The sequence below is a fragment of the Vipera ursinii genome (assembly GCF_947247035.1).
Source record: "Vipera ursinii genome assembly, chromosome: 3".
Lineage (NCBI taxonomy): Eukaryota > Metazoa > Chordata > Lepidosauria > Squamata > Viperidae > Vipera > Vipera ursinii.
In genome coordinates this window covers 3,157,532-3,184,112 of record NC_139516.1, presented here as the reverse complement: position 1 = coordinate 3,184,112, position 26,581 = coordinate 3,157,532, and the positions used below count along the sequence as shown (strand labels likewise).

Here is a 26,581-nt window from a genome sequence, read left to right as displayed (position 1 = left end):
ACATGAATAAAAAATTGGGCGTACATCTTTCAAATAAACTAAAATTCATTGAGAAAGCAACAATTTTCTTATTTTTGCAACAGAAGCAAGGAAAACAACATTGTTTCAATATATTCACTTTGTCAAAATTATGTATTTCAATAATGTTATTTGATTTGGAAACTGTTTTAGTACATAAACGTTGCGTGAAGATAAATTCATTATAACATATACAGATACTGTATATCCTAATCACAAGTAGCCAATAATATTTTAAGCAGTTACTTAGATTGTACAAAAGTAATGCATTTGTTTAAAACTACTTGGAAGCCTGAGAACATGGAACTACAAATTAAAGGGTTCCCCATTTTTGCAAATCATTTATTTCAAATTAAGATTGCTGTTTTGTTTTTGTTTTTTAGCTTTGAATTTTTTACAAAAAATGATGTATTCAACATTTAAAATATTTTCTTCCCTCTAGCTTGCCAAGTTAAGAAACACATTTCTGGCAAAATGTTCTACATGCAGCTGCTTATGAATAAGCGTGGGCCTTTGTCCAAGATATGGTTGGCTGCTCACTGGGATAAGAAAGTCACAAAGGCTCATATATTTGAATGCAATTTAGAAGCTACCATTGAAAAGATACTCTCTCCTAAGGTATGACACTCAAAAATAATGTCCCCTTATTTTTATTTAGCATTGGGTGTGGCGTTGTAAATTAAGTTCTACACCAAGATCTTGAGGATATGTTTAGTCTTGCAAAACAAAAACTAAAAAGGATTGTTACACCAAGGAAAGTCAAGATCTCATATCACCTCAGTATGTAAGATACAGAATGACGTTTTTAAGTTACAGGAAGGCAGATTCTAGCTCAAAACGCTTCCTAACAATAGGAGCAATTCAGTGATAGAACCAATTGTCCCAAGTGATATTGAGCATATTTTCACTGGATATATACAGTATCAAGACACAGACCAGCCAGCCAACTGTTAGGGATGTGTTAAATTGGGTTCTTGTGCCAAACAAGAGCTTGGACTCATTGGTCTAAATTACCCCTTTCAACCTCTGCAAATGGAGCCATTTTTAATTATTTAATTTTTATCCTGCCTTTATTACTTTACAAATAATTCGAGGCAGCAAACATTCCTAATACTGCTTCCTCCTCCTCCTGTTTTCCCCACAACAACCCTGTGAAGTGGGCTGAGAGAGACTAATTGGCCTAAAACTAAAGTCAACCCACCTGGCTTTCATACCTAAGGCAAGACTAGAATTCACTGTCTTCTGGTGACTGGCCCAAAGTCACCCAGCTAGTTTTCATGCCTAAGCACAAGATTAACCCTGTTTTTCCTGAAAGTGATGCCGTGTTTTCCTATTTGGAGACATCAGCTACTCTCTTAGGCTTGTTTTAAGAAGAACGAAAACAAGGAGAAATACTCTTAATTCTATTTCGCACTAATGCTAGATAATACCAACTTTTCCCCCCCAGTTTAAAATTGCTCTTCGTACCTCGGGACACCTTTTGTTAGGAGTGGTGAAGATCTATCACAGAAAAACCAAGTATCTTTTGACAGATTGCAGTGAAGCCCTACTTAAAATGCAATCAACTTTTCAACCAGGTATGACTTTCCCCTACTTATTATTAATAATCAGCTTATTAATTGTAGCCTGAAGAAAGGGCTTTAATTTTTGAAAACGAAGTGGTTTGCAGGGATTCAGGATTGGTGAGATAATACTTGGAAGGCAGCCTCAAGATCAGAATAAGGCTGAAAGGGACCTTGGAGGTCTTCTACTCCAACCCCCTGCTCAAGCAAGAGATCCTATACCATTTCAGACAAGTGTTGGATCATGTAGAGATTGCAATTCTAAAAATCAGAGTAGAAGTAAATTCCAAAGATTACAATAGGGCTTATTTCTGAATAGTCATGTCCTTAATTGCACTAGTAGCAGAATATTTTTGTAATTGTATCATTATTCATTTGACAAATCAAGTAATAGAGATGATGATGATGATAATAATAATAATAATAATAATAATAATAATAATAATAATAATAATAATAATAATAATAATAATAGAGTTGGAAGGGACTTTGAAGGTCTTCTAGTCGAACCCCTTGCTCAGGCAGGAAACCCTATACCTATACCATTTCAGACAAATGGCTGTTCAGTCTCTTCTTTAAAAACCTCCACTGTTGGAACACCCACAACCTCAGCAGTTCCACTGGTTAATTGTTCTAACTGTCAGGAAAGTTCCATGTTGCTTCTCTCCTTGATTAGTTTCCATCCGTTGCTTCTTGTCCTGCCTTCGGGCGCTTTGGAGAATAGATTGACCCCCCCTCTCTTTGGGGCAGCCCCTGAGATATCGGAACGCTGCTATCCTGTCCCCCCTCATCCTTCTCTTGTTAACCCAGACATACCCAATTCCAGCAACCGTTCCTTATATGTTTTAGCCTCCAGGCCCCTGATCATCTTTGTTGCTCTTCTCTGCACACTATTCTGCCATCTAAATTAATGTCTTCTTTTGAATAGAATAGAGCTGGAAGGGACCTTGTACTAGGTGAAGGTTTAAAAAATGTGAGTGCATTTCCTGGATGCCCTCAAATACCTGTCCATTTTTATCTTGCAGGATGTATAAAGCTACATCATCCCAGAGTTAATCTTACATTATGCATTTTTCTTCAGGGCTTGTTGACCTTCCTAAGGGAAATTCTGAGGCAAATTATGATGCCATCACATTGCCTGAAGAGTTTCATGATTTTGACACCCAACTTCCAGACACGAAGTAAATATTTTCCTACGTTTGTTTCTTGCTAAGTACAGAACAAGTGAAAAGGGAGTGAATTCCCTCTGAAACCCCTTTTCTCATAGACGGTGAATTACTCAAAACTTTATAGTAGAAAATATGCATGCTTCTACATTGCAAGTAGTCCTCATGTTATGAACACAATTGAGCGCAAAATTTATGTTGCTAAGTGAAACATTTGTTAAGTGAGTTTTGCCCCATTTTACGACTTTACGTGCCCCAGTTGTTAAGTGAATCACTGCAGTTAAGTTAATAACATGGTTGTTAAGTGAACCTGGCTTCCCCATGGACTTTGCTTTTCGGAAGATCACAAAAGCTAATCAGATGATCCCAGGACACTGCATCCATCATAAATATGACATTAAAATGTACAGGTATAGTATAAGGGGTACCTTGCTGGATAGTAGTAACTGTGAGAGGGATCTTGGAGTCCTAGTGGACAATCACTTAAACAGGAGCCAGCCATGTGCAAAAAAGCCAGCACAGTGCTAGGCTGCATTAACAGAGGGACAGAATCAAGATCATGTGAGGTGTTAATACCATTTTACAAGGCCTTGGTAAGGCCACACCTGGAATGTGGCATCCAGTTTTGGTCACCACGATGTAAAAAAGATGTTGAGACTCTAGAAAGAGTGCAGAGAAGAGCAACAAAGATGATCAGGGGACTGGAGGCTAAAACATATAACGAACGGTTGTAGGAATTAGGTATCTCTAGTTTAACGAAGAGAAGAGTGAGGGGTGACATGATAGCACTGTTCCGATATCTCGGGGGCTGCCCCAAAGAAGAGGGAGTCAAGCTATTCTCCAAAGCGCCTGAAGGCAGGACAAGAAGCAACGGATGGAAACTAGTCAAGGAGAGAAGCAACCTAGAATTAAGGAGAAACTTCCTGACAGTTAGAACAATTAATCAGTGGAACAACCTGCCTCCAGAAGCGGTGAATGCTCCAACTGGAAGTTTTTAAAGAAGAGACTGGACAGCCATTTGTCTGAAATGGTATAGGGTTTCCTGCCTGAGCAGGGGGTTGGACTAGAAGACCTCCAAGGTCCCTTCCAACTTTACTATTATGATTATGAACCCGTTGCTAAGCTTCTGAATTTTGATCATGTGACCATGGGGATGCTACAACTGTTGTGTGGAAAAATGGTCATAAGTCCCTTTTTTTCATTGCCATTGTAACTTTGAATGGTCACTGAATGAACTGTTATAAGTCAAGGATTACCTGTACATGTGGAGGAGCAAAATCACAGGCCTCTTTCTCTGCTACAGGTAGTCCTTGACATACAGTTAGTCATTTCGTGTCCATTCAAAGTTACAACAGCATTGAAAAAAGTCACTTATGACTTGTTTTTCACACTTACGATCATGGCAGCATTCCCATTGCCATGTGATCAAAATTCAGATATTTGGCAACTGACTCATAGTTATGACCGTTGCAGTATCCTGGAGCTATGTGATCACCTTTTGGTCATCTTGTGAAGCCAGATTCACTTAACAACATTGTTACTTAACTACTGCAGTGATTCACTTAACAACTGTGGCAAGAAAGTGTGTCAAATAGGGCAAAATTCACTTCACTGTCTCAGCAACAAACATTTGGGGCTTGATTGTGATCGTATGTCAAGGGCAACCTGTACTGCTCTATAGTTCATTTCCCATTATACATTTTTTTTATTTATTTTTTTATGACGATGAATTTGAACTACTGTCCCACTTTACATCGGGGAGGACTGTGTGGAGAGAATTTCCTCCTTTAAATTTCTACCTCTGTGAAGATCTGACCTGGAAAGTCAACACAACCCAGGTGGCCAGAAAGGCCCAACAGAGATTCGACTTTCTCAGGGTCTTGCGGAAGAACAGGGTAGAACAACGGCTAATGACCCTCTTTTACCGGTCTACTATAGAGAGCGTCCTCTCGTATGGTATTGTGGTTTGGTATGCTGGTCTGACAGCTGCGGATAGGAAAGCATTACAGAGGGTGGTGAGCACAGCACAAGACATTGTGGGCTGTTCCCTGACACCACTGGATGACCTCGCCAGGCCCCGCTGCCTTGGAAGAGTAAGGAAAATCCTCAGGGACGACTCACACCCTGGACGGTATCTCTTTACTCTCCTACCGTCGGGTAGGAGATACAGGAGTGTAGCCAGCCGTACCAACAGGCAGAAGAACAGCTTCTATCCGTGGGCTGTTAGGCTTTTGAACGGGAAATAATTTTTATAAACTTTGTGCATAATTGACTTGCGAGGCCGGTGCATTGTGCAATTAGCTCACACGATGTAATAAGATGGAGGGTTTGTTGTCACTGTAAGTTGGGGGTGGGGGCACGAAGGGAGGCTCAGCCAATCTCAATGTACGCATGGTTGTACTTTGACAATAAAGGTTCATTCATACTGTCTCTCCTTGCCTGGCAAATCCACAGTTCTGTCTAGTTGTAGTTCATCTGTCACTTTAATACAGCTTTTCTCAATGCCATTTTCCATTCTGCTCTCATTTCCCTCCCTCTCAGCGTCTTGAATATCAAACAACTCTTATTTTCTACATAGTTATGACTTGATTGCAAGGGATCGCTTCTCTGTTTTCAATCCCCTTACTCAGGCTAGATTTACTATAGGTCAGAACAGCACAGAGCACTAGATTTCCTTCATGGGGATTAATTGGGTTTTCTTAAACTTTTTCATAGTCCAGAGTAATGTTTTTTACAATAACGATAGACAGATAGTCTTCGACTTACAACCGTTCATTTAGTGATCGTGTGAAGTTACAACAGCACTGAAAAAAAAGTGACTTATGACCGTTTTTAACACTTATGGCTATTGAAGCATCCCCGTGATTAAGTGATCAAAATTCAGGCACTTGGCAAGTGGCATGTACTTACGAAGGTTGCCCTGCCCCAGAGCCGTTTGATCATTTTTTGCAACCTTCTGACAAACAAGATCAATGGGGAAGCCATATTTACTTAACAGCCGTGTTACTAACTTAACAGCTACAGTGATTCTCTTAACAACTATGGCAGAAAAGATGGTTAAATGGGGCAAAACTCATTTAACAAATGTCTCACTTAGCAACAGATATGTTGGGCCCAGTTTTGGCAGATGCCAAAAAAGCCAGCACAGTGCTAAGCTGCATCAACAGACGGACAGAATCAAGATCATGTGAGGTGTTAATACCACTTTACAAGGCCTTGGTAAGGCCGCACTTGGAATATGGCATCCAGTTTTGGTCACCACCATGTAGAAAAGATGTTGAGACTCTAGAAAGAGTGCAGAGAAAAGCAACAAAGATGATCAGGGGACTGGAGACTAAAACATAACAAGGATCGGTTGCTGGAATTGGGTATCTCTAGTTTAATGAAGAGAAGGATGAGGGGGGACATGATAGCAGTGTTCCAGTATCTCAGGGGCTGCCCCAAAGAAGAGGGAGTCAAGCTGTTCTCCAAAGCATCTGAAGGCAGGACAAGAAGCAACAGATGGAAACTAATCAAGGAGAGAAGCAACATAGAACTAAGGAGAAATTTTCTGACAGTTAGAACAACTAACCAGTGGAACAACCTGTCTCCAGAAGCGGTGAATGCTCCAACACTGGAAGTTTTTAAGAAGAGCCATTTGTCTGAAATGGTACAGGGTTTCCTGCCTGAGCAGGGTGTTGAACTAGATAACCTACAAGATCCCTTCCAACTTTATCATTATTATTATTAATTATGGTCATAAGTCGAGGACTACCTGTATATTGCTAGCTTTTAATTCTCGAACTATATTTTTGGGATAAAGAAAGATGAATGTAGTAACTGAAGCAGCCCTTGTTATTAAATCTGTGCTACTAAACATTTCTTAATCCTATTATGGAGTAATAAGTGAAGGGCAGTGGGAATGCAATTTAATTAGGATATATTATTGTATGGATACGTTTCCTGAATTAGGAAGTTATGGTCCAGTTATGTAGCATTTCCTAAAATCCTTTTTTCGGTTCATTTTTTTCCCCTTTTCTAATAGGGCCATTGAGGTTGCCCAACATTTTACACTGCACCAGAGCAAAACTGAGGACATCACATTGAGAGAATTTTATGGGCAGAATGTTCTCAGTGGTGGCAATTTTGGTGAGTGAGGCTGCAACTTTTCTTCCCTCATAAATCAAAATACAAAGGGTGTGTAATTTCATTTTCAAAAGTTGCGTTCTGGGTTCAGTTTTTATAAGCAACTGATTTTAACTCGCTGCAACGTATTGCATGTCTGAGATATATAAACATAGCTGAGTCATTCATACGTATTTCTCACAGATGACGAAATTGAAATTCCAAGGCACGGTAGCTTTTTCAGTGACAGTTTAATAAATAGTTCCAATAGTCACCTGGCTGATCACAGTTCTTTGAATTTAACTGGAGACAAAACTGCACTAGAGTATGATGGATTTGGAGATGAAGGAGCTGGAAGAGATATGATTGGTACGTATGAACAAAATCCAGTCTAACTATAGCTGACCAATAGATTTTCTAAGATGTGCATAAGCTACCCCAAAAGTTTAGTAAGTTTGTTATGCTCTAGTAAAGCTTTTGCATTTTTCTACATAGTCCTCGACTTACGACCACAATTGAACCCAACATTTCTGTTGCTAAGCAAGGCAGTTGCTAAGTGAGTCGAACTCCATTTTACGTCCTTTTGCCCTGGCTGTTAAGCAAATCACTGCAGTTGTTAACTGAATCATGTGGTCATTAAGCAAATCTGGCTTCCCCCATTGACTTTGCTTGTCAGAAGCCGGCTGGGAAAGTCTTAAATGTTAATCCCATGATGGTTGTAAGTCTAGGACTACCTGTATGAAATACGTAATTATGTACATAAAAATAGTTTTTATTTTATGTACTATAAATATTTTCTGAAGATGATGTTCTTGGAACTGACCAGAATGGCCTCCTTGCAATATTTGACATGGAAGAGGAACTTCCTTTACCCAATAAAGATCCAGCTGATAACAGAAAAGGTAAGTTTTGTAGCTGCTTTACTTTAAACTGTTTTACTAGTGTGAATAATGCTTCTAGAAATTAAACTTCTAGGCAGATAACTAAAGTAGTTTGTATCTGCAAATGCAGCGCTGTGGTTTATTGTATTTTAATGTTAAGTGTGTTTATTATGGCATTAGCTCTCATAGAATCAGCTTGTTTGTATGTGTAAGTTGTTGTTTTTACTTATAAATTACTATGAGGAAAAAATAAACTTGATAGTAAATAAGATTAGAATAAGTGAAAAGCAAAAAAAAAGCCTAACTTTCTCTGGCAATTTCTGTATAACATTTTTTTTCTTAGCAATAAGAAAATTAGCTATTCGTATCGACAATAATTAAGTAAAGCACGACCATCATAAAACCATAAATAAAGTTAAAGACTTTAATTCAGCCCTGAATAGATGCAGTGATATTTCTTGATTGGCTCTAATTCAACAGATGCATGCAAGGTTGTTTTTTTTTTTCTTAAAAGTTCCTTTGAGTTTCTTCAGTGAAAAAAACTAGTACAAAATTGTCGAATTTATTAGCAAAAGATTTGCTTCTACTGTAAGCCTCTTTTCCATCCTAAGGCTTTAAAATTGATTTGCAATAAAACAGATGAAATCCAGAATCAAAACACAGAGCAACAGGATGTCTGAAAAACATAAGGCAGCAATATTTTAATAATACTGAAGCCAACTTAAGTCACTCAGGTTTGAAGACTCAACATTGGTATGTGAAGCGACACAAATTTCCACAGGGATCTCCACAGCATGGCCACTGCTGTGAAAAAGGACACGCTCTTAGCCACACGGCCATAAGAAAATTATTGTGCATGGCCCAGAATCATTTCTTGTGAGAGAAGAGAGAGAAAATAAGAGACAGAGGAGAGGAAAAAAATGATAGAGATGGGAAAGAGAAAATGAGATAGACAGACAGAAAACATGATTGACAGACAGAACAAAAAAAGACAATAGACAGACAGATAGAAATGAATTCATTGATAATACATAGATAGATAGATAGATAGATAGATAGATAGATAGATAGATAGATGATAGATAGATAGATAGATAGATAGATAGATAGATAGATAGATAGATAGATAGATAGATCAAAAAGCCTTGACAAATACTTAACATATATTTGCCTTGCCTTCTAGCTAATAAAAAGAGAGAAAGAACCTGTGGCTCAGCAAGTTAAAACAACTGCCTAAATATACAATCAGCCCAGGTTCGAATCTCAGATAAAGGGTATGACTGACTGATGAGAACATGGCCATCTCAGCCTCCCAAAATTCTTTATTAGCAATTTGAATAATTTGCATAGATAGATAGATAGATAGATAGATAGATAGATGATAGATAAAAATTAATTCATAGATTGATGTTGATAGCTAGATGATAGATAGTGATAGATAGATAGATAGATAGATAGATAGATAGATAGATAGATAGATAGATAGATAGATAGATAGATATGAATTCATAGATAGATAGATAGGCAGGTATATAGATAGGCAAAATGATTGACAAAACAGAAAAAAATCAGTAGGTGATAGATATAGATGATGATGAAGAAGAAGAAGAGAGAGACAAGAAAAAAAATGATAGGTATAATTGATTCCATTCTTTTAGTCTTAAATCAAGAAAATATCTCTGCAAGACATTTAGGTTATTACGTCCCGAACAAGCTAAACCTGAAAGTGAGCTCCATTGAATTTTCTTGCTGAACAGAAATTGGACTCAGTGACCTGAATCATACTCCTAACTCTGTGCTTGTCTGAATCAGCAGGACCTACTTTTGATCTGGACCAGGCTGCATCGAAACATGAAACACGAAATCACCAACTTAATGAAACAACATTGTTGTGCAATGAGGAAGATGGCTTTGTTCTTTATCCTATTGTTGATTCAGGTTAGAATTATTTCTTTCTGTCTTGAAGAAAAATGCAATATAGAAGTGATGACAAATCCAGAAAAGCATTTCACTGTAGAAGAGGTCACCTCTTAGTCTTCCTCATTTTCTAAAAAGGATTGTGCTTACATTACATTCATTCATTCGTTTATTTATTCACAGCATTTGCCTGCTGCCTAAAACCAAATTCTATGCAGCTTACAGAACTTACATACAAAACACAGATCAAAATAAAATATAATGAATTACAATAATAAATCTAAATTCTAATTCTCCAGGTTTCAGCTCTTAAAGTAAGCCAGCTGAAGAACACGAGACGTACTGGAAATACGCATATCAGAACCGTGAAAACCTGAAATGGTATAGGGGTTGCAGCCTGAGCAGGGGGTTGGACTAGAAGGCCTCCAAGGTCCCTTCCAACTCTGTTATTCTATTCTGTTCTGTTCTAACAGAGATTCTCCCTCCTTCGCCAACCCTAACAGTAACCCCTTATACCAAAGAGAAATAAAGCAGAGCAATCTTGAGTTTCTTACTCCCTCTTCTCTTTAAGAGCTAAGTTGGTGTTTATGTAATGGCTGTTGAATTCCTCCTACAGGAATTCATCTACAGGTACTCCTCAACTTATGACCACAATTTAGCCCAAACTTTTCCTTGCTACGCAAGGCAATTGTTAAGTGAGTTTTGCCTTATTTGATGACCTTTCTTGCCACGAATGTTGCATGAATCACTGCATTTGTTAAGCGGCTGTTCAGTGAATCTGGTTTCCCCATTGACTTGGCTGGACAGAAGGTTGCAAAAGGGGATCGCCCCATGCAACCATCATAAATATGAGCCAGTTGCCAAGCATGTGAATGTTGATCACATGACCATGGGGATGCCGCAATAGTCGTGTCAAAAACGGTCATAAATCGCTCTTTTCACTGCCGTTGTCACTTTGAATGGTCACTAAACGAATCATTGTAAGTATATACTCCTCTACACTGATTTAAATGGTACCATCTGAACTGCAGTGATTCACTTAACAGCTGTGGCAAGATGGGGCAAAACTCACTTAACTATCTCACTTAGAAACAAATTTCAGGCTCAGTGGTGGTCATACGTCAAGGACTACCTGTTATCCAGTTTTGTTGGATTCTGAGGGGTAAGTCAACACCTTTTCTCTAGGTCACAGGTCTGCAACCCACGGCTCCGGAGCCGCATGCGGCTCTTTCAGCCGTCTCCTGCGGCTCCCAGTCCTCTGCCATGTGCAGTCCAAAAAAAAAAGTGGGACTAAAAAAGTTCAACCAATCAATTCAAATATGCAGGGTAGGTGCCTATCTCGCCTTGGCTCCACTCTTCAGTCAAACCCTGTTCTGCACATGTGCGCATGTACACGCATGCGCACACATTTTTTGCGGCTCCCAGTTTTTCCTTTTGTGAGGGAACCGGTTCCGAGTGGCTCTTTCACTGTTTCAGGTTGCTGACCCCTGCTCTAGGTCAAGGGTGTCAAACTCGCAACGTCACGTGACGTGTCATGTCGCAACTTTTTTGCCTTTGCCGGCAATGGTGTGGGTGCGGTTTCGCTATGAGGCATCCGGCCCGCAGCTTGACACCCCTGGTCTAGCTTGAGCACAGTTTGGATCCAGTTCCTCATCCCCTTCCTGGCTGCTTTAATCTATAAGTAGCAGGGGATTGTGTTCACTTCCTCAGGATCCACCACCTTAAAAGCCACTTGGATAACATAACCACAAGACTCTCACCTGATCAATTTATAGTTATCGTATTATAATCAATGCTGCATTAACATGGAGAATTCTCTATTCTTCCTGTTCGCTACTTCGTCGCTAATAGAAGACATATAAAAGACCGGTTAATAATTTGCTATTAGATTTGCTAGTAATTTAAAAATTTTGGGAGGGCCTGTTCTGCAAAGGATGGGAACTAATGTAATGTTTTTTTTGTTGTTTTGTGTGTGGGGTGGGGGTTCTTTGTCTTTTGGGTTGTTTGTTTGTGGTTTTTTAGTGTTTTTTTTTTAGTTTTGTATTTTAACCTTGTCCTGAACAAAAAATATATGTATGTATGTATATGTATATAAAAACCAAAGAGGAAGGTTCTTTGCAATACTGATATTTTATTAGCCCTGCAAACATAACTATGGATTATTAGGATGTGATTCAGTGGTGGGATTCAGCCAGTTCGCACCAGTTCAGCAGAACCGGGAGCTAATTTTTTGTTGCCCAGGCCCAGAACAGACTTCCGGAAGCGGCATCCACACAGAGAACCGGTGGTTCACCTATTTGAATCCCACCACTGACGTGATTATTACCTGCTTAGCACTCCCTGGTTGGTGTGTAACATGTCACTTGTGAATGTGTCTTGCATCTAGGTCTCCTAAAGAAACAAAGAAGTAAAAGGAAAAGGAAGTTACTTGTTGACGCAGTGAAGCAGCTCAGCAGAGCTACCATGCAAAAGCAGCTTACAAATTACAAGGATACGCTAACGGCCTTGCATATTGCACCTCCGACAAGGAAGCTGATGATTTTGCAAGAGCTGGGTAGTGTAGACAAACTCCTGACCAGACCCACCCAACCTTTCTTTAGTGAAGATCTCCAGAGGGTAACAATTTACGGCCTCATAATGCTATTTTCATATATTGCTATATAACACAAACTAAGCACGTGTGTGTTCTGTACCAGCCTACTACCGGCCCTGCATAAAAGGCAGGGACAACCCCTTTACAAAAAGGCAAGAGGCTGGAACTAAGCCTGCCAAATTTATTGACACAAAACAGAGCAAAACCAAAACACAAACCAGGAAACAGGAGCTATTCAAACGGTTGCCTTCAGCAAACCAGCACCTCCCACACATTCCCCTTTTATACAGTTCAGGGCGTGGCTTCTCTCTGCCTCCTTCTGAGGTGCCCCATTGCCTTCCTCTGTTTACTCCTGATTGACTGCCTCCTGCATCTGGCGTCCTTGAACAGGGCCAGCTGTGGGTCATCTTCATCCACGCTGTCAGGCTCACACAGCTGGGTCTGCGTCGTAACCAGATGGGAGGGGCCTGGCTGAGGGCTCTGCGCAGCCTCAGAACTGTCCTCTGCAGGCTCTCCAAACCCCTCCTCCTCCTCCTCCTCTGAATCGTCCGACCCAACTGCCGAACCCACAGGCTGACCCTGAATCACAACAGTGTGAGCCTTCCCCATCCTAGATGGTTTCATAGATTTAAATGTTGGGTGAAGGGCAGGTGAAGACCAAGTGAAGAGTTTCTCATAATGGTGGCTGTGTTTGCTACTTTGAGTGAGCGGGGAGTTCTTTTGTGCCTTCAACACAGTTTTTGACTCCTGGTGGATGCTTGGACTAGTTCCTGCAGGGGGTTTTTTTTTGGAAAAGTTTTTTAAAAATAGTTTGCCATTGCCTCATTCCTAGGGCGGAGAAAAAGGGACTGGACCAAGATCACCCAGCTGGCTTTATGTCTAAGGCAGGACTAGAACTCGGTCACCCAGTTTTTAGCCTGATGCCTTAAGTCACGGTTGTCAAAATCGCGACGTCACATGACATGTTGCGACGTATCGTGACTTTTTTCAAATTGCCGGCAATGTGTTTTGCATGATGCATCTGGCCCGCAGGCCGGCAGTTTGACACCCCTCCCTTAACTGCTACATCAAACTCTTCAGTTACAGGGCGTCAACATTAAAAGTGAATTCTTAAGGGCTACTTACGGGATTTCCTGGGCATTTAATTAGATACTGTGGAAAAATGACACAAGCCTTTAATCTTATACGCCGCCATTTTAATGTCCTTGAAGTACTGCCAAATATTGGGCCTCTGCTAAGAAATGGATGTCTAATTCAGAGGCCTCCAAACATGGCAATTTTAAGACTTGTGGACTTCAAGTCCCAGAATTCCCCAACCAGTTGAAATCTGCAAGTCTTAAAGTTACCACGTTGGGAGACCACGATGTAATTGATGAATACTAACAGTGACAGTTAGTGTTTAATGATCAGGACTGGTGACTGTTCTTTGCTGGGAGAGCATGTGAATACATCAGTAAATGTAAACATGAAATATCCAACCATCTGACCCCTCCATCGTAATTTAGGTAGGTCAGGGGTCTTCAAACTTGGCCCTTTTATGACTTGTGGACTTCAACTCCCAAATGCCTGGCTGAGGAATTCTGGGAGTTGAAGTCCACAAGTCATAGAAGGGCCAAGTTTGAAGACCCTTGAGGTAGGTGGTCTATGTTTCAGACTTTCTTCCTGGTTTAACTTCATATATATCAAATATGTCTGTTATATATATATATATATCCTGCCTTCAGGGATTCAAGGCAGTATAGGGTACTCTGTGCAATTAAAATATAGGTAGTCCTCAACTTACAACCAAAATTGAGTCCAAAATTTCTGCTGCTAGGTGAGGCAGTTCTTGTGATTTTTTTTACCCCATTTTACGACCTTTCTTGCCACCGTTGTTAAGTTAGTAACACCGCTGCTAAGTGAATCTGAACTCCCCATTGACTTTGCTTGTCAGAAGGTTGCAAAATGTGACCCCGGGACACTGTAACCGTCATAAATATGAGTCAGTTGCCAAGTTCTGAACTTTTATCACCTGACCATGGGGATGCCGCAAAGGCCATATGTTTGGGAAATGGTCATTATTTTTTCAACGCCGATGTAACTTCAACTGATCACTGAATGAACTGTCAAAGGCAACCTGTATAGTCCTTTTTCCAAATCATATCATGTTCACGTGCCAGGAGGTGATTGGATATTTTTTTTCCTTCCTGTTTTAGTACAGTCTGGGCACTTCACATGCTTTTTCCAGCACAGTCAATGGTTATAGTCTAGCACAGGGGTCCCCAATCTCGGTCCATGAACCGGTACCGGGCCACGGCATACCAGCAACCGATCGGCACGAACAAGCAAAGCCCCATCCACGAGATGCAGGCAGCACAAAAAACACACACCCTCCGGTCCGCGGAAAAACCTCTCTCCGCGCAACCGGTCCCTGGTGCCCAAAAGGTTGGGAGCCTCTGTTTGCTAGCAGCAACCTAATTGATAGATTCCTGGAGCAAACTGTTTCTAAATTGATCCGGCTGATAGAGGGATCCCTTTGTAGAGCAATAAAGCGCTTCTTGGCCATGCTAAAAATACATTACAGTTCACGTGAAAGGCTCACATTTGAAATAACTTGGCAGCCGTATACCTAGGCAATATATTTAATTATGAATTAAACGCTGCTGAGTAGCCGTAGAAAGCTTTCTGTAGCAACAAATAGCTCAAGCAATGTTAAGACTTATCAAATTACCTCATGTTAGTTTCTGGTTTTTCCGCAGCTGTTTGCTAAATGTCTCAAGAATGGAAGAAAAAAATGGCAACAAGAGACTGAAGAAAGAAGCAAACAACCAACTGCCCAAGGCAGGACTTTAGATTTTTTTTCCCCCTGTAACCCTTTAATATCATTCCAGGTAGTCCTCGACTTATGACCACGACTGAACCCCAAATTTCCATTGCTAAGCAGTTGTTAAGTTAGTAACATGGTTGTTAAGTGAATCTGGCTTCCCCATTGATTGTACTTATCAGGAGGTCTCAAAAGGTGACCCCAGGGCACTGCAATTGTCATAAATGTGAGACAGTTGCCAAGCATTTGAATTTTGATTATTTAATTTAATTTAATAATTTAATTTGTATACCGCCCTTCTCCCGAAGGACTCAGGGCGGTGAACAGGGCAATACATAGTAAAAAACCGAATACAAAAATTAAAAGCGATTAAACCATTATGCCCATAATAATTAATACATATTAAAATGAGAAACTATTTATAAAAACCCAACCCCATCCCATCAGACCAGGCCAGCTTGTTCGAAAAAGAAGGTTTTGAGATCGCGCCGGAAGGAGCGAAGGTCAGGGGCCATCCGGAGCTCAACCGGTAAGCGGTTCCAAAGGTCTGGCGCCCCCACAGAGAACGCTCTCCCCCTGGGGGCCACCAATCGGCATTCTTTGATCGGAGGCACCCTGAGGAGGCCCTCTCTGTGGGAGCGCACTGGACGGAGGGAAGTTGACGCCGGCCGCAGATTATGTGGCCATGGGGGATGCTGCAACAGTCATGTGGAAAACAAATGAATGGTTGTAATTCGAGGACTGCCTGTAATTGCTTACCTTTTCTTTGTGGTCTTAAGGTAGTTTACCAGTGTTCCTTTGAATTTTATACTCGCAACAAACTGTGTGATTGATTGGGCTGAGGGAGAAAGACTTGCCCCAAATCATCCAGTGACCTCGATCACTGTAGCAAGACTTGAACTCAAATCTCCCCACTCCAGATACAGCCTCTAGAATATTAGGCTTCCATCTTCATTCTCACCTCTGCTCTCCTCACATATCTATGAACTGCAATGTCCCAAAGCCAAAAGGTAAATCTCTAGAGCAGAAAGTCCTCAAATATACCCATGGTAGTTCTCGAGTTATGACTGTAATGAAGCCTGCCCATTATGGTCATAAATCATAATTACGATTTATGTTCGGTTCTGACAAGGCTCAAGGTGGACTCAGCTTTCTGTCCTTCCGAGGTTGGTAAAATGAGGATACAGATTGTTGGGGGAAAGAGGCCGACTTTGTAAACCGCTTAGAGAGGGTTGTAAAGCAGTGTGAAGCGGTAGATAACTCTAAGTGCTAAGTGCTATCTGTGTCTGTCTATCTATCTACCTCTACCTATTTTATCTATCCATCTATCTACCTATCGGACAAGCGCTGGCTCTTCGGCTTTGAAATGGAGATGAGCACCGGCCCCTAGAGTCGGAAACGACTAGCACGCGTGTGCGGGGGAACCTTTACCTTTTATCTACATCTCTGTCTGTCTGTCTGTCTGTCTGTCTGTCTATCTATCTATCTATCTATCTACCTATCTACCTGCAGTATTGCAGACTAATTGCCCACAGCCTGGAGTTCAATCCTGGCTGACTGAAGGTTGACTCAGCCTTCCGTCCTTCTGAGGTTGGTAAAATGAGGACCCAGATTATTGGGGGCAAGAGGCTGACTCTGTAAAACTGCTTAGAGTGGGCTGTAAAGCACTATGAATCAGTACATAAGTCTTGTGCTATTGCTAAGTGCTGTTGCTATAATGCTAGATAAATGGGCTGGTTACATGAGCATTTTTGCCGTTGTTACGCAAGCATGGCAGTCATAAGTGCAAGCCCATTGTTTGGTATGGACTCGGTTATGCCAAAATCTGGAAGTAAGCGCTAGTTTTCCACAAAACTCATGAAATGCTGTCAAGTGACCACAAGATATTGCAAGCAGTCATAAATGCGGCTGTGTTGCCAAGCTCCCAAAGTGCGGTCACATGACTTGGAGGAGGGGGAGCCAAACATCAGAATTTCAGAGTTGGGTCATGTTCTATTTTTCATGTAGATCGTAACTTCAAACAGTCACTAAGCGATCTGTCTTAAATCAAGGACTACCTGTAGCAAGGGTTACATCGTTATTTTAATTCAAAAAATTATGTCCCTTTTTAACACCAAATAAAGCTTATATTTTAAAAAAATAGGATCTATCAGCCTTTTCTTCAATTTAGATCAGTTTTCAGAGCATCTAAAGGAATACAGACATATAATCAAATCTGCAAAGCCAATGTGAATAAAATATCCCGAAGTAGCTAGGGGGGGGGGGCATGTTTACCTAAAGAAGATAAAACTACAACTGAGGATAATTTTGAAATAAAAGACTGAAGATTTTTTTTTTTTACAAAAAGTAACTTGAAGTGGTACCAGGATTAAGGGGGGGGGGGGTCGCTAGCCTATGGGTAACATTGCATTACTTGTAAAATTTAAATCATTCACATTTTTCTTTACATTTTTAGTACATTTGTTTTACCTCCTTTTCTCTATCTAGTAAATAATAATAATAATAATAATAATAATAATAATAATAATAATAATAATAATAATAATAATAATAATTTTATTTGTATACCGCCCTTCTCCCGAAGGACTCAGGGCAGTGAACAGGGCAAACATATAAAAATACAAGAATACAAAAATTTAAAAAAAAGAATTAAACGAGATGCCCAAGTTACAACAATAGATTAAAATACATTTAAAACAACAATAAAATCCAAACCCATCCCCCATCAGGCCAGGCCAGCTTGTTCGAACAAAGCGTCGGAAGGAGCGAAGGTCGGGCACCATCCGGAGCTCAACTGGCAAACGATTCCATAAATCCGGCGCGCCCACAGAGAAGGCCCTCCCCCTGGGGGCCACCAGACGACATTCTGTGACCGGTGGCACCCTGAGGAGGCCCTCTCTGTGGGAACGCACAGGGCGGAGGGAAGTTGACGCCGGCAGCAGGTGATCCCTAAGATGATGGATGGGAATTAAGACTTCATAAGTGGTACCTCATTGCTTCGTGAAAAAAAAAATCTTAAATGTTTGACTAGAATATGGTGAACTGCAATTTGGACACATTGGAAATTTCAGAACTTAAATAGTATAAGCTGAGATTATATGCAAATGATTATCACTAATGGCAATGAATTGGTAAGTACATTGGGGAAGAATTTAACTTCTTTCTTTTATTATCAATATAGAAGTATCAATAGCAGAAAGTTTAAATATACCGCAGGACACAAATGATCCCCAAACAGAATCTGTGTTACGAAGCGGCAGAAACAAAAGGGATGATAATACAGTTTTTAAAACTACGGTAAGTACTTTCAGAACAAATTAAGCTTTAATGTTCAGGCAATAGGTGTATTTTCATCAAAATGGGTAAACTGGGCTTCTTACAAAGTTGACAAATTACAGCTTCCTCCTCCAAAATCCCAGATGTCTAAAATTCCATCACGCTCTTGAACAGGAGTAAGACAGATATATTTTTGACTTTCAAACTTTCCAAGTCCTGATGTTCCTATTTGATTAGTATTTTTTACAAACATTAGCCAAATCCTTCCCTGCTTAACTTTTAGAGATCAGAAGCTCATCTGGGTGCTGTCACTTAAATGATCACTTATTTATATTTACTTATTAAAGTATCCATTTATAGCTTTTCCCATATCAAAGCATAATTCACGATGACTTGCAACCTTAACATTTACAACAAACGATGAGCCGCAGTTAAAATGTAAATTTGGTAAAGAGGCAGTTCATAAATATTATGGAGTATATAATTTCATTCACAAATGCCCCAAATAAATAGGATTTATATCTGATTTGCCTGCAGGAATGATTACATGGCTCTTCTAGCCCCGTGTTTTGTTTTGTTTTTTCCCCCCACGATGTTAGTCCTGGGGTTGGAGTAAAAGATAAAATTTGATCTCAACTTATCCAGTGAGGTGATAAGCTATCCAGTTGAATGGGGATTTCATAACTTCAGTTCCACACTTGGTATACTGAAGGAGAATTTTTAGGGGTGTGAAGGGTCTTGGAGGAAAAAAAGGAGTTGTAATGTTTTGTGTTTCTAATTAAGAACTGCCCAAAACACAGAGTTGTTTGCAGTAGGATGTCGTGTTTTCCACTTGCCCCTTCCATTATTTTCTCATCTTTTTTTTTGTGAAGTATAACGTTCAGCAGAGAAATACAGACTCCATCTTAACAATTCATTTTCTGCAGAATAATAAACACAGGAGCAGAACAGCTGGCACAGATCCACTTCCCCCCCCCTCTTCTTTTAATTCCAGGAATCGGTTAATGAAGTATTCGCTTTGTCCGATGACCTTTTGCCATCTTCGGTAGGACAAGAATCCGAGAAGGAGCAAGCCTCCTTGGAAAATGTAATGTTTACAATCATCTAACCCAGGGGTGTCAAACTCAATTTCATTGAGGGCCGCATCAGCGTTGAGGTTGCCCTCAAGTGGCCGGGTGGGTATGGCCAGGGTGGGCGTGGCCTACTGGATGGGCGTGGCTAGAGTGCATGTGGCCTACTGGGTGGGCGTGGCCAGCTCTACATCGTTGGCATCAAGGGTGCCTATGGGGGCCTGGGCAGGAGTGGGACAGATCTGGGGGTCTCTGGCAGGAGGAGGGTCTCTGGGCCAGGGCCAAGGCAGTGGGGGCCGTTCCCTCACTGTTTCCAGGATGGCTTCGCGGGCCGCATGAAACCACTTCGCGGGCCGGATCTGCCCCCCCCCGTGCCTTGTGTTTGATATGTCTGATCTAACCCTTCCCTGGAGAATAGTGACTGTGTAACACTTGTGGGATAATCTGAATCTGGACAATGGGCCCAGGGGGAAGGGTAACCTACTTATACTACTCATATCCGAAAGTGGGGGGGAAAAATATTTCACTTCCAGCTAGTCCTCGATTTACAACCGTTCATTCAGTGGCCATTGGAAGTTAAAAGATACCACTAAATGAATGGTTAAGAACGCTCCTTGAATCTCTGGCTATCCCAGCATCCCCGCAGTCACATGACCATGGTCTGTGCATTTGGCAACCCATTTTCATAACCAAATTGCCAAGCGCCCCTAGGATCACAAGATCACCATTTGCAACTTTCCCTGCCGGCTTCCCCAGAAACTCGAAAGGAGACAGCAGCGGGGAAGATCTCCAATCACTGGGCTAAGTCTTTCCCCCGCCCACCTACCTCTCCCTGTCCCCTCTTTCCATCACTTACTTTAGCAATGGCAGTACTTGCAATCCCAGTGACCATCATTAACTGAATCCCACTGTCATTAGAGCCTCTTGTTGCGGGTGAAGAAGGAGAGTGCAAAAGTTGGCTTGAAACTGAACATTAAGAAAACCAAGATCATGGCATCCGGCCCTCTCAATTCCTGGCAAATAGATGGGGAAGAAATGAAGGTAGTGACAGATTTTATTTTCCTGGGCTCCAAGATCACTGCAGATGGGGACTGCAGCCAAGAAATTTAAAAAGACGCTTGCTCCTGGGGAGGAAAGCCATGGCAAATCTAGACAGCACACTAAAAAGCAGAGACATCACCCTGTCAACAAAAGTGCATATAGTCAAGGCTATGATCTTCCCAGTTGCAATGTATGGCAGTGAAAGTTGGACCATAAGAAAGGCCGAGCGCCAAAGAATTGAGGCCTTTGAACTGTGGTGCTGGAGAAGACTCCTGCGAGTCCCTTGGACTGCAAGGCGATCAAACCGGTCAGTCCTAGAGGAGATCCACCCTGACTGCTCTTTAGAAGGCCAGATCCTGAAGCTAAAACTCAAATACTTTGGCCACCTAATGAGAAGGAAGGATTCACTGGAGAAGAGCCTAATGCTGGGAAAGGTTGAGGGCAAGAGAAGAAGGGGACGACAGAGAATGAGGTGGCTGGATGGAGTCACTGAAGCAGGAGGTGTGAGCTTAAATGGGCTCCAGAAGATGGTAGAGGACAGGAAGGCCTGGAGGAACGTTGTCCATGAGGTCGTGATGGGTCGGACATGACTTCGCAACTAACAACAACGTCATTAGGCAGCGATCGCTTCGCACAACCAAAGTCAGCAGGGAAGCTGGCAGGAAATTACAAGACCCTGGCCCCACAGGCAGGTGACTGCTGCTAGATGGGGGAGGAAGGGGGGAGGATGGGGAGGGTGTGTGGGAGTGCACAAGAGCGGTGAAGGAGATGTGTGCAAAAGTGCCAGGGTGTGTGTGAAAGGTACTGCATAGACCAGGGTAAGGTGACGGGTGCAGGTTGAGGAGGGTGCACATTGGTGCCTTAGAGACACCTAGTGAGGCCACACCTGGGATACTGCAGCCAATTTTGGTCACCATACTACAAAAAAGATGTTGAGAGACTGGAAAAAGTGCAGAGAAGAGCAACTAAGATGATCCAAGGCCTGGAGACTAAAATATACAAAGAACGGCTACGGGACTTGGGTTTGGCTAGTCTGAAGAAACAAAGAAATAGGGGAGACATCATAGCAGTGCTCCAGTATCTGAGGGGCTGCCACAAAGAAGAGGAGGGGGTCAGGTTGTTCACCAGAGCACCAGAGGGAAGGACGAGAAACGATGGAAACTGATCAAAGAGAGAAGCAACCTGGAATTAAGTAGAAACTTCCTAACAGTGAGGACAATTAGCCAGTGGAACAGCTTGCCACCAGAAATCGTGGGTGCTGCTCCATCACTGGAGGTTTTCAAGAAGAGACTGGACAGCCACTTGTCTGAGACGGTGTAGGTTCTCCTGCTTGAGCAGGGGGCTGGACTAGAAGACCTCCAAGGTCCCTTCCAGTTCAATTCTATTCATGTGGGTCAGGGAGAAGTATGCATAGGGAGGGTGGCCGAGAGGCACCATGCAGGTTGCAAATGGTGCAAGAGCAGAGTGGCAACAGAGGGATGCTTTGTTAGGATTTTTTGGGTTTTATTTTATTTTATTTTATTTTTGCTCAGCTGGTAATATCAATAGAATAATAAAATTTAATTTGTGTTTTTGATTTGAATGTGATTTGCATTATCCTTTGCTCATTGTGTTGTAAGCTATTTCATTTTTTTTTAAAAAAAAAAGCCCTTTAAGGATAACCAGATGTAGTTTCAAAAAATTGAATAACGTCTCTGATACTTTTATGTTGTGTGGACATTTATACTGATACAGTTAATCAACTTTATTAAAAGTATGGGGAATTTAATTACGTAGCCCTGTTTTCCAAATCAGCTATGTAGAACAAAAGTTCGTAGTGAAATTTCCTAGAGAGAATGCTGACTAGAAGACAGTCACAAGGTTTGTAATGACATCTGTCTATGCTTTTATTTTATTTTTTTATGCTTCCTTTTATTATCGTTCAGATGAATTTTACAAGTACGTGATTGTTTTAATCTGTGGTATAGGGACCTCAGACAAGTAATTTGGATAACGAAGAACAAAGAAGAAGTAAGAGAACGCTAAAACTATTAAATACTTTCCGGGTAAGATATAATAGAGTATAATAAACCTTTCTGTCTAGTTTTAATCATTATTGTTAATAATAAAATATAGAAAACAACATAAATAGAATGAATACACACACACACACACACACACGTAAAACAATGGAAAAACTGTAAATATACTATAGTGATTAAAACAAATGTGAATTGGGGGAAAGGCAGAAACAGTGAGAGAGAGACCCATATAAAATCCATGAACATATTAATAAAAAATAAATTCAATATCTAAGCATATGGTTAAATCTAGAACCATCTAATAAAAACACATTGCTTCATCTTCACATTTTAAGCCGCAAAGACTTTTCAAAAACAGATGCACATCCAGAATTTGTTCCTTGAAATAATCAAGAGGATATTTGTCATTCTATTTCTGTAAAATTATCCTCTTTGCCGTGCCCCAGGCTCAAACCAAAGCTCCTCATGAAGTGGCAGATAGCATGTTTTAGAAATATAATCCAACATCATGTTAAGGTCTTTATCGTTTTTACCAGGCCGTAATTCTAGCCTGCTCTTATTCCTAAACTGCTGCTGACTTACTCTTATCCTACTTTTTCTGAACGGAAAATCAAGACTGCAAAAGGATCCGTTTATGCTGATGCCAGCTGACTTGCACTATCCTTTCCTCAATATTCAGCTGAAATGATCCTCAGATTGGTAGAAAAACTACATTTAGCCCTCAACAACGGAGTCCAAAATTTCTGTTGCTAAGCAGGAACGGTGGTTAAGTCAGTTTCCCCCCCATTTTAGGAACTTTGTTGCCCACCGTTGTTCAGTGAATCCACTGCAGTTGTTAAGGTAGTAATACGGTTGTTAAGAGAATCTGGCTTCCCCATTGACTTTGTCAAAAGGTCGCAGAAGGGGATCACATGAACTCGGGACACTGGAGCCGTCAGAAATAGGAGTCAGTTGCCCGAACTGTGATCAAGTGACCCTAAGGATGCTGCAGGAGTCATAAGTGTGGAAAATGGTTATACGACACTTTTCTTGGTGCCGTTGTAACTTTGGTCCCTAAAGGAATGATTGCAAGTTGAGGACAACCTGTATACCAGCCTGAGCTTTGATGTCCCCTATCATACTCTCTTGCATTTGTTCCCAGTCCCTGCCAATCATCTTATTTAGACAGTGTCAGAATAAGAGTGAAAAAGATGGTACAAGTATGGACAACTTAACTTTTCTTAGCGGAGGATGTGAAACAGCACATCTGTTGTGGTTGGTTTGAGCTGGGGATAAGTGGAATTAGGCTCAGTACTTCATTAACATCCCTAGTGGCACATTGCTTTTTGCCTAGAGTTCGTTATAATAAACACACATTTACATAATCTGTGGGTCTTATTTGCTTCAGATAGGATAAAGCCATTTTGTCACCCCCAATTCTTTCCACTTCTGCCTCCTCGCAAAGCAGGTTTCATCTGACTTGCGATCCACTCCTGCCAATTAGACAGCAGAAAGTACAGATAGTTCTTAACAACAGTTCATTTAGGGACCGTTCAAAGTTACAACGGCACCAAAAAAGTGAGTTGTGACCATTTTTCACACTTAATGACCGTTGCAGCATCTACATGGTCATGCGATCTGAATTTAGACACTTGGCAACTGCTTGTATTCATGATAGTTATGACAGAGCTGTGGTGGCACAATGATTAGAACAGGGGTCCCCAACCTGTGGGCCGTGGCCCAGTAGTGGGCTGTAGGCTGCTGGCCACCAGGCCACGGGACAGGCTGGCCAGTGTGCACGCGCACACACACACTTGTGCTAGCACCACGAGGCATGAAAGCAGGACAGCGCATGGTGCAAAACTGGGCTGCCACCATGCCATGAGACACAAAAACAGGGCAATGCCGCACCTCAGGGCGCAAAAACATCACTGCAATGCCACAGGGTGCAAAAATGGGATGCCGCCCCACCTCGGTGCACGAAAACAGGCGGACTGTGCTTCGGGGCGCAGAAAGAGCACTGCATAAGAACAGGGCAGGGCTAGCGAGTATCACGCAAGCACTAGCCTCGTTCACGTCAAGCGCATGCTCATGGCCCCATGTGCGTATAATGCTTCCCCCTCCCTTTTCCTCCGGTCCGCCAACCAGAAAAGGTTGGTAACCTCTGGGTTAGAACTCTTAACTCTGCCCACTGCCAAGAGTTCGATCCTGACCAGCTCAGGCTTGACTCACCCAGTCATCCTTCCAAGGTCAGTAAAATGAAGGCCCAGATTGTTGGGAGCAATATGCTGACTCGAACTATTTAGAGAGGCCCGTAAAGTACTGTGAAGCGGTATATAAGTCTAAGGGCTAAACTATTTAGAGAGGCCTGTAAAGTACTGTGAAGCGGTATATAAGTCTAAGGGCTAAACTATTTAGAGAGGCCCGTAAAGTACTGTGAAGCAGTATATAAGTCTAAGGGCTAAACTATTTAGAGAGGCCCGTAAAGTACTGTGAAACGGTATATAAGTCTAAGGGCGATTGCTATATAGTTGCAGTGTCCTGGGGTCACGTTTTGCAACCTTGTGACGAGCAAAGTCAACCTAACCATGTTACCAACCTAACTACTGCAGTGATTCACTTAACAAGTGTGGCAAGAAAAGTCATAAGATGGGACAAAAGTCACTTAACATCCGTCTTGCTTAGCAACAGAAATTTTGGGCTCAGTTGTGGTCATAAGTTGAGCACGACCTGTATATAACAGGGCTTTTCAACCTTTTCACCCATTGTACCACTTTTAGGATATGGCAACATCCGAGTACCACCAGTCGCCTAGCAAGGTGTTAAAACCTAGATGACCCCCCCAAAAGGGGGAAAAGTGATGAAGTACAGGTAGTCCTCGACTTACAACAGTTCGCTTAGTGACTTTTTGAAGTTACAGTGGCACTGAAAAAAGTGCCCCCCAAGCCACAGCCAAGCAAGACACCTGCCTGCCCCAGCGGCGCTCTTCCTCCTGTCTGAGGTTTTCATTGTGAGCATTTCTGTTGAGGATTGGCAGCGGCGGTGGGGGTTGTTTGTTTTTTATCCCCCCCTCCCCGTCTGCTGGGTGGTTGCAGCAGGTTTTGGTCACTTCACATGACCCTGGGACACTGTGACCATCATAAATATGAATCAGTTGCCAAGCATCTGAATGTAAATCTCAAGACCCTGGAGATGCTGCAACATTCCAGCTGATTGGCGCTTCTTCTGGGATCAGCAGAAGCACCGGGATCAGCGCCGAGCTCCAGCTGGATCCTGGCGCTTCCGCTCAGCCGTGACAGCCCTGCAGCTCCAGCCGTCTCTCGCTCAGGCTTGTGCGGTGCTGCCACCGGTTCAGCTCATTCCCCTCCCCCGCTACCACTTTTCTAGGATGGTCGCGTACCACCTGCCAGGTGCCAATGTACCACAGGTGGTACCCGTACCACTGGCTGAAAAGCCCTGGTCTATAAGAAGCATCCTAATACAATACTTAATACAATTAGGACAAAAATATTAAAACATGAAGCATTACAAATTAGAACATTCAAATGGATAGCGGAGTGGACCAACGCATAAACAGGATGAAGATGGATCATCTAATCTACTAGCCCCCTCCAGAATGGAACGCACCCCCCCCCTTGGCCTCAAAACCAATAGGCAGAGCCAGGTCTTTAGGCTCTTCCGGAAGGACAAGAGGATACGAGCGGATTTAGCTGCGAGAGGATTGTCCCTTGTGGCTACGTGCTTGACAACACAGGACCTTGTTCCCAATTCTGCAGATTCGTTCTACCCTCTTAGACTCTCTATTCATTTTCCTATCAACAGTTCTTGATCTGCATGAGCTGCAAAAAAAGGACACCGCTTCTCTCATAAAGCGGCTTGTTGTCCGCTTCAGATACAGAATTAGCCTCCGCTCCTAACGCGTCTGTCTTAGGTTACCTCTTTCTTTTGTTCTCCCTCGCAGCATTTCGAAGAGGAAGGAGCAAAGTCGTTCAGCTTTCTCTCCCTCTGCAAGAACCAGAACAAGAAAGAAGTGGCCGAGAACTTCTACAGCTTGCTGGTTTTGCAGAAACAACGAGCGATTGAGGTGGCCCAGTCGGCTCCTTACGCTGACATTATAGTGACGGCAGGACCCAAGTTTCGTACGCTCTGA

General features: G+C 42.0%; 1 protein-coding gene across 1 annotated transcript; it reads left to right on the top strand.

Annotated features, from left to right (window-relative positions):
- Window positions 1–492: 492 nt before the first annotated feature.
- RAD21L1 (RAD21 cohesin complex component like 1) lies at window positions 493–26,581 on the top strand (the record flags this gene model as incomplete). Its single annotated transcript, XM_083357651.1, has 11 exons — window positions 493–636; window positions 1,466–1,595; window positions 2,662–2,761; window positions 6,771–6,874; window positions 7,055–7,219; window positions 7,654–7,752; window positions 9,547–9,669; window positions 12,035–12,264; window positions 19,315–19,407; window positions 22,399–22,476; window positions 26,393–26,581. The coding sequence occupies 11 exons, from the start codon at window positions 493–495 to the stop codon at window positions 26,579–26,581; spliced, it is 1,455 nt and encodes a 484-aa protein (XP_083213777.1).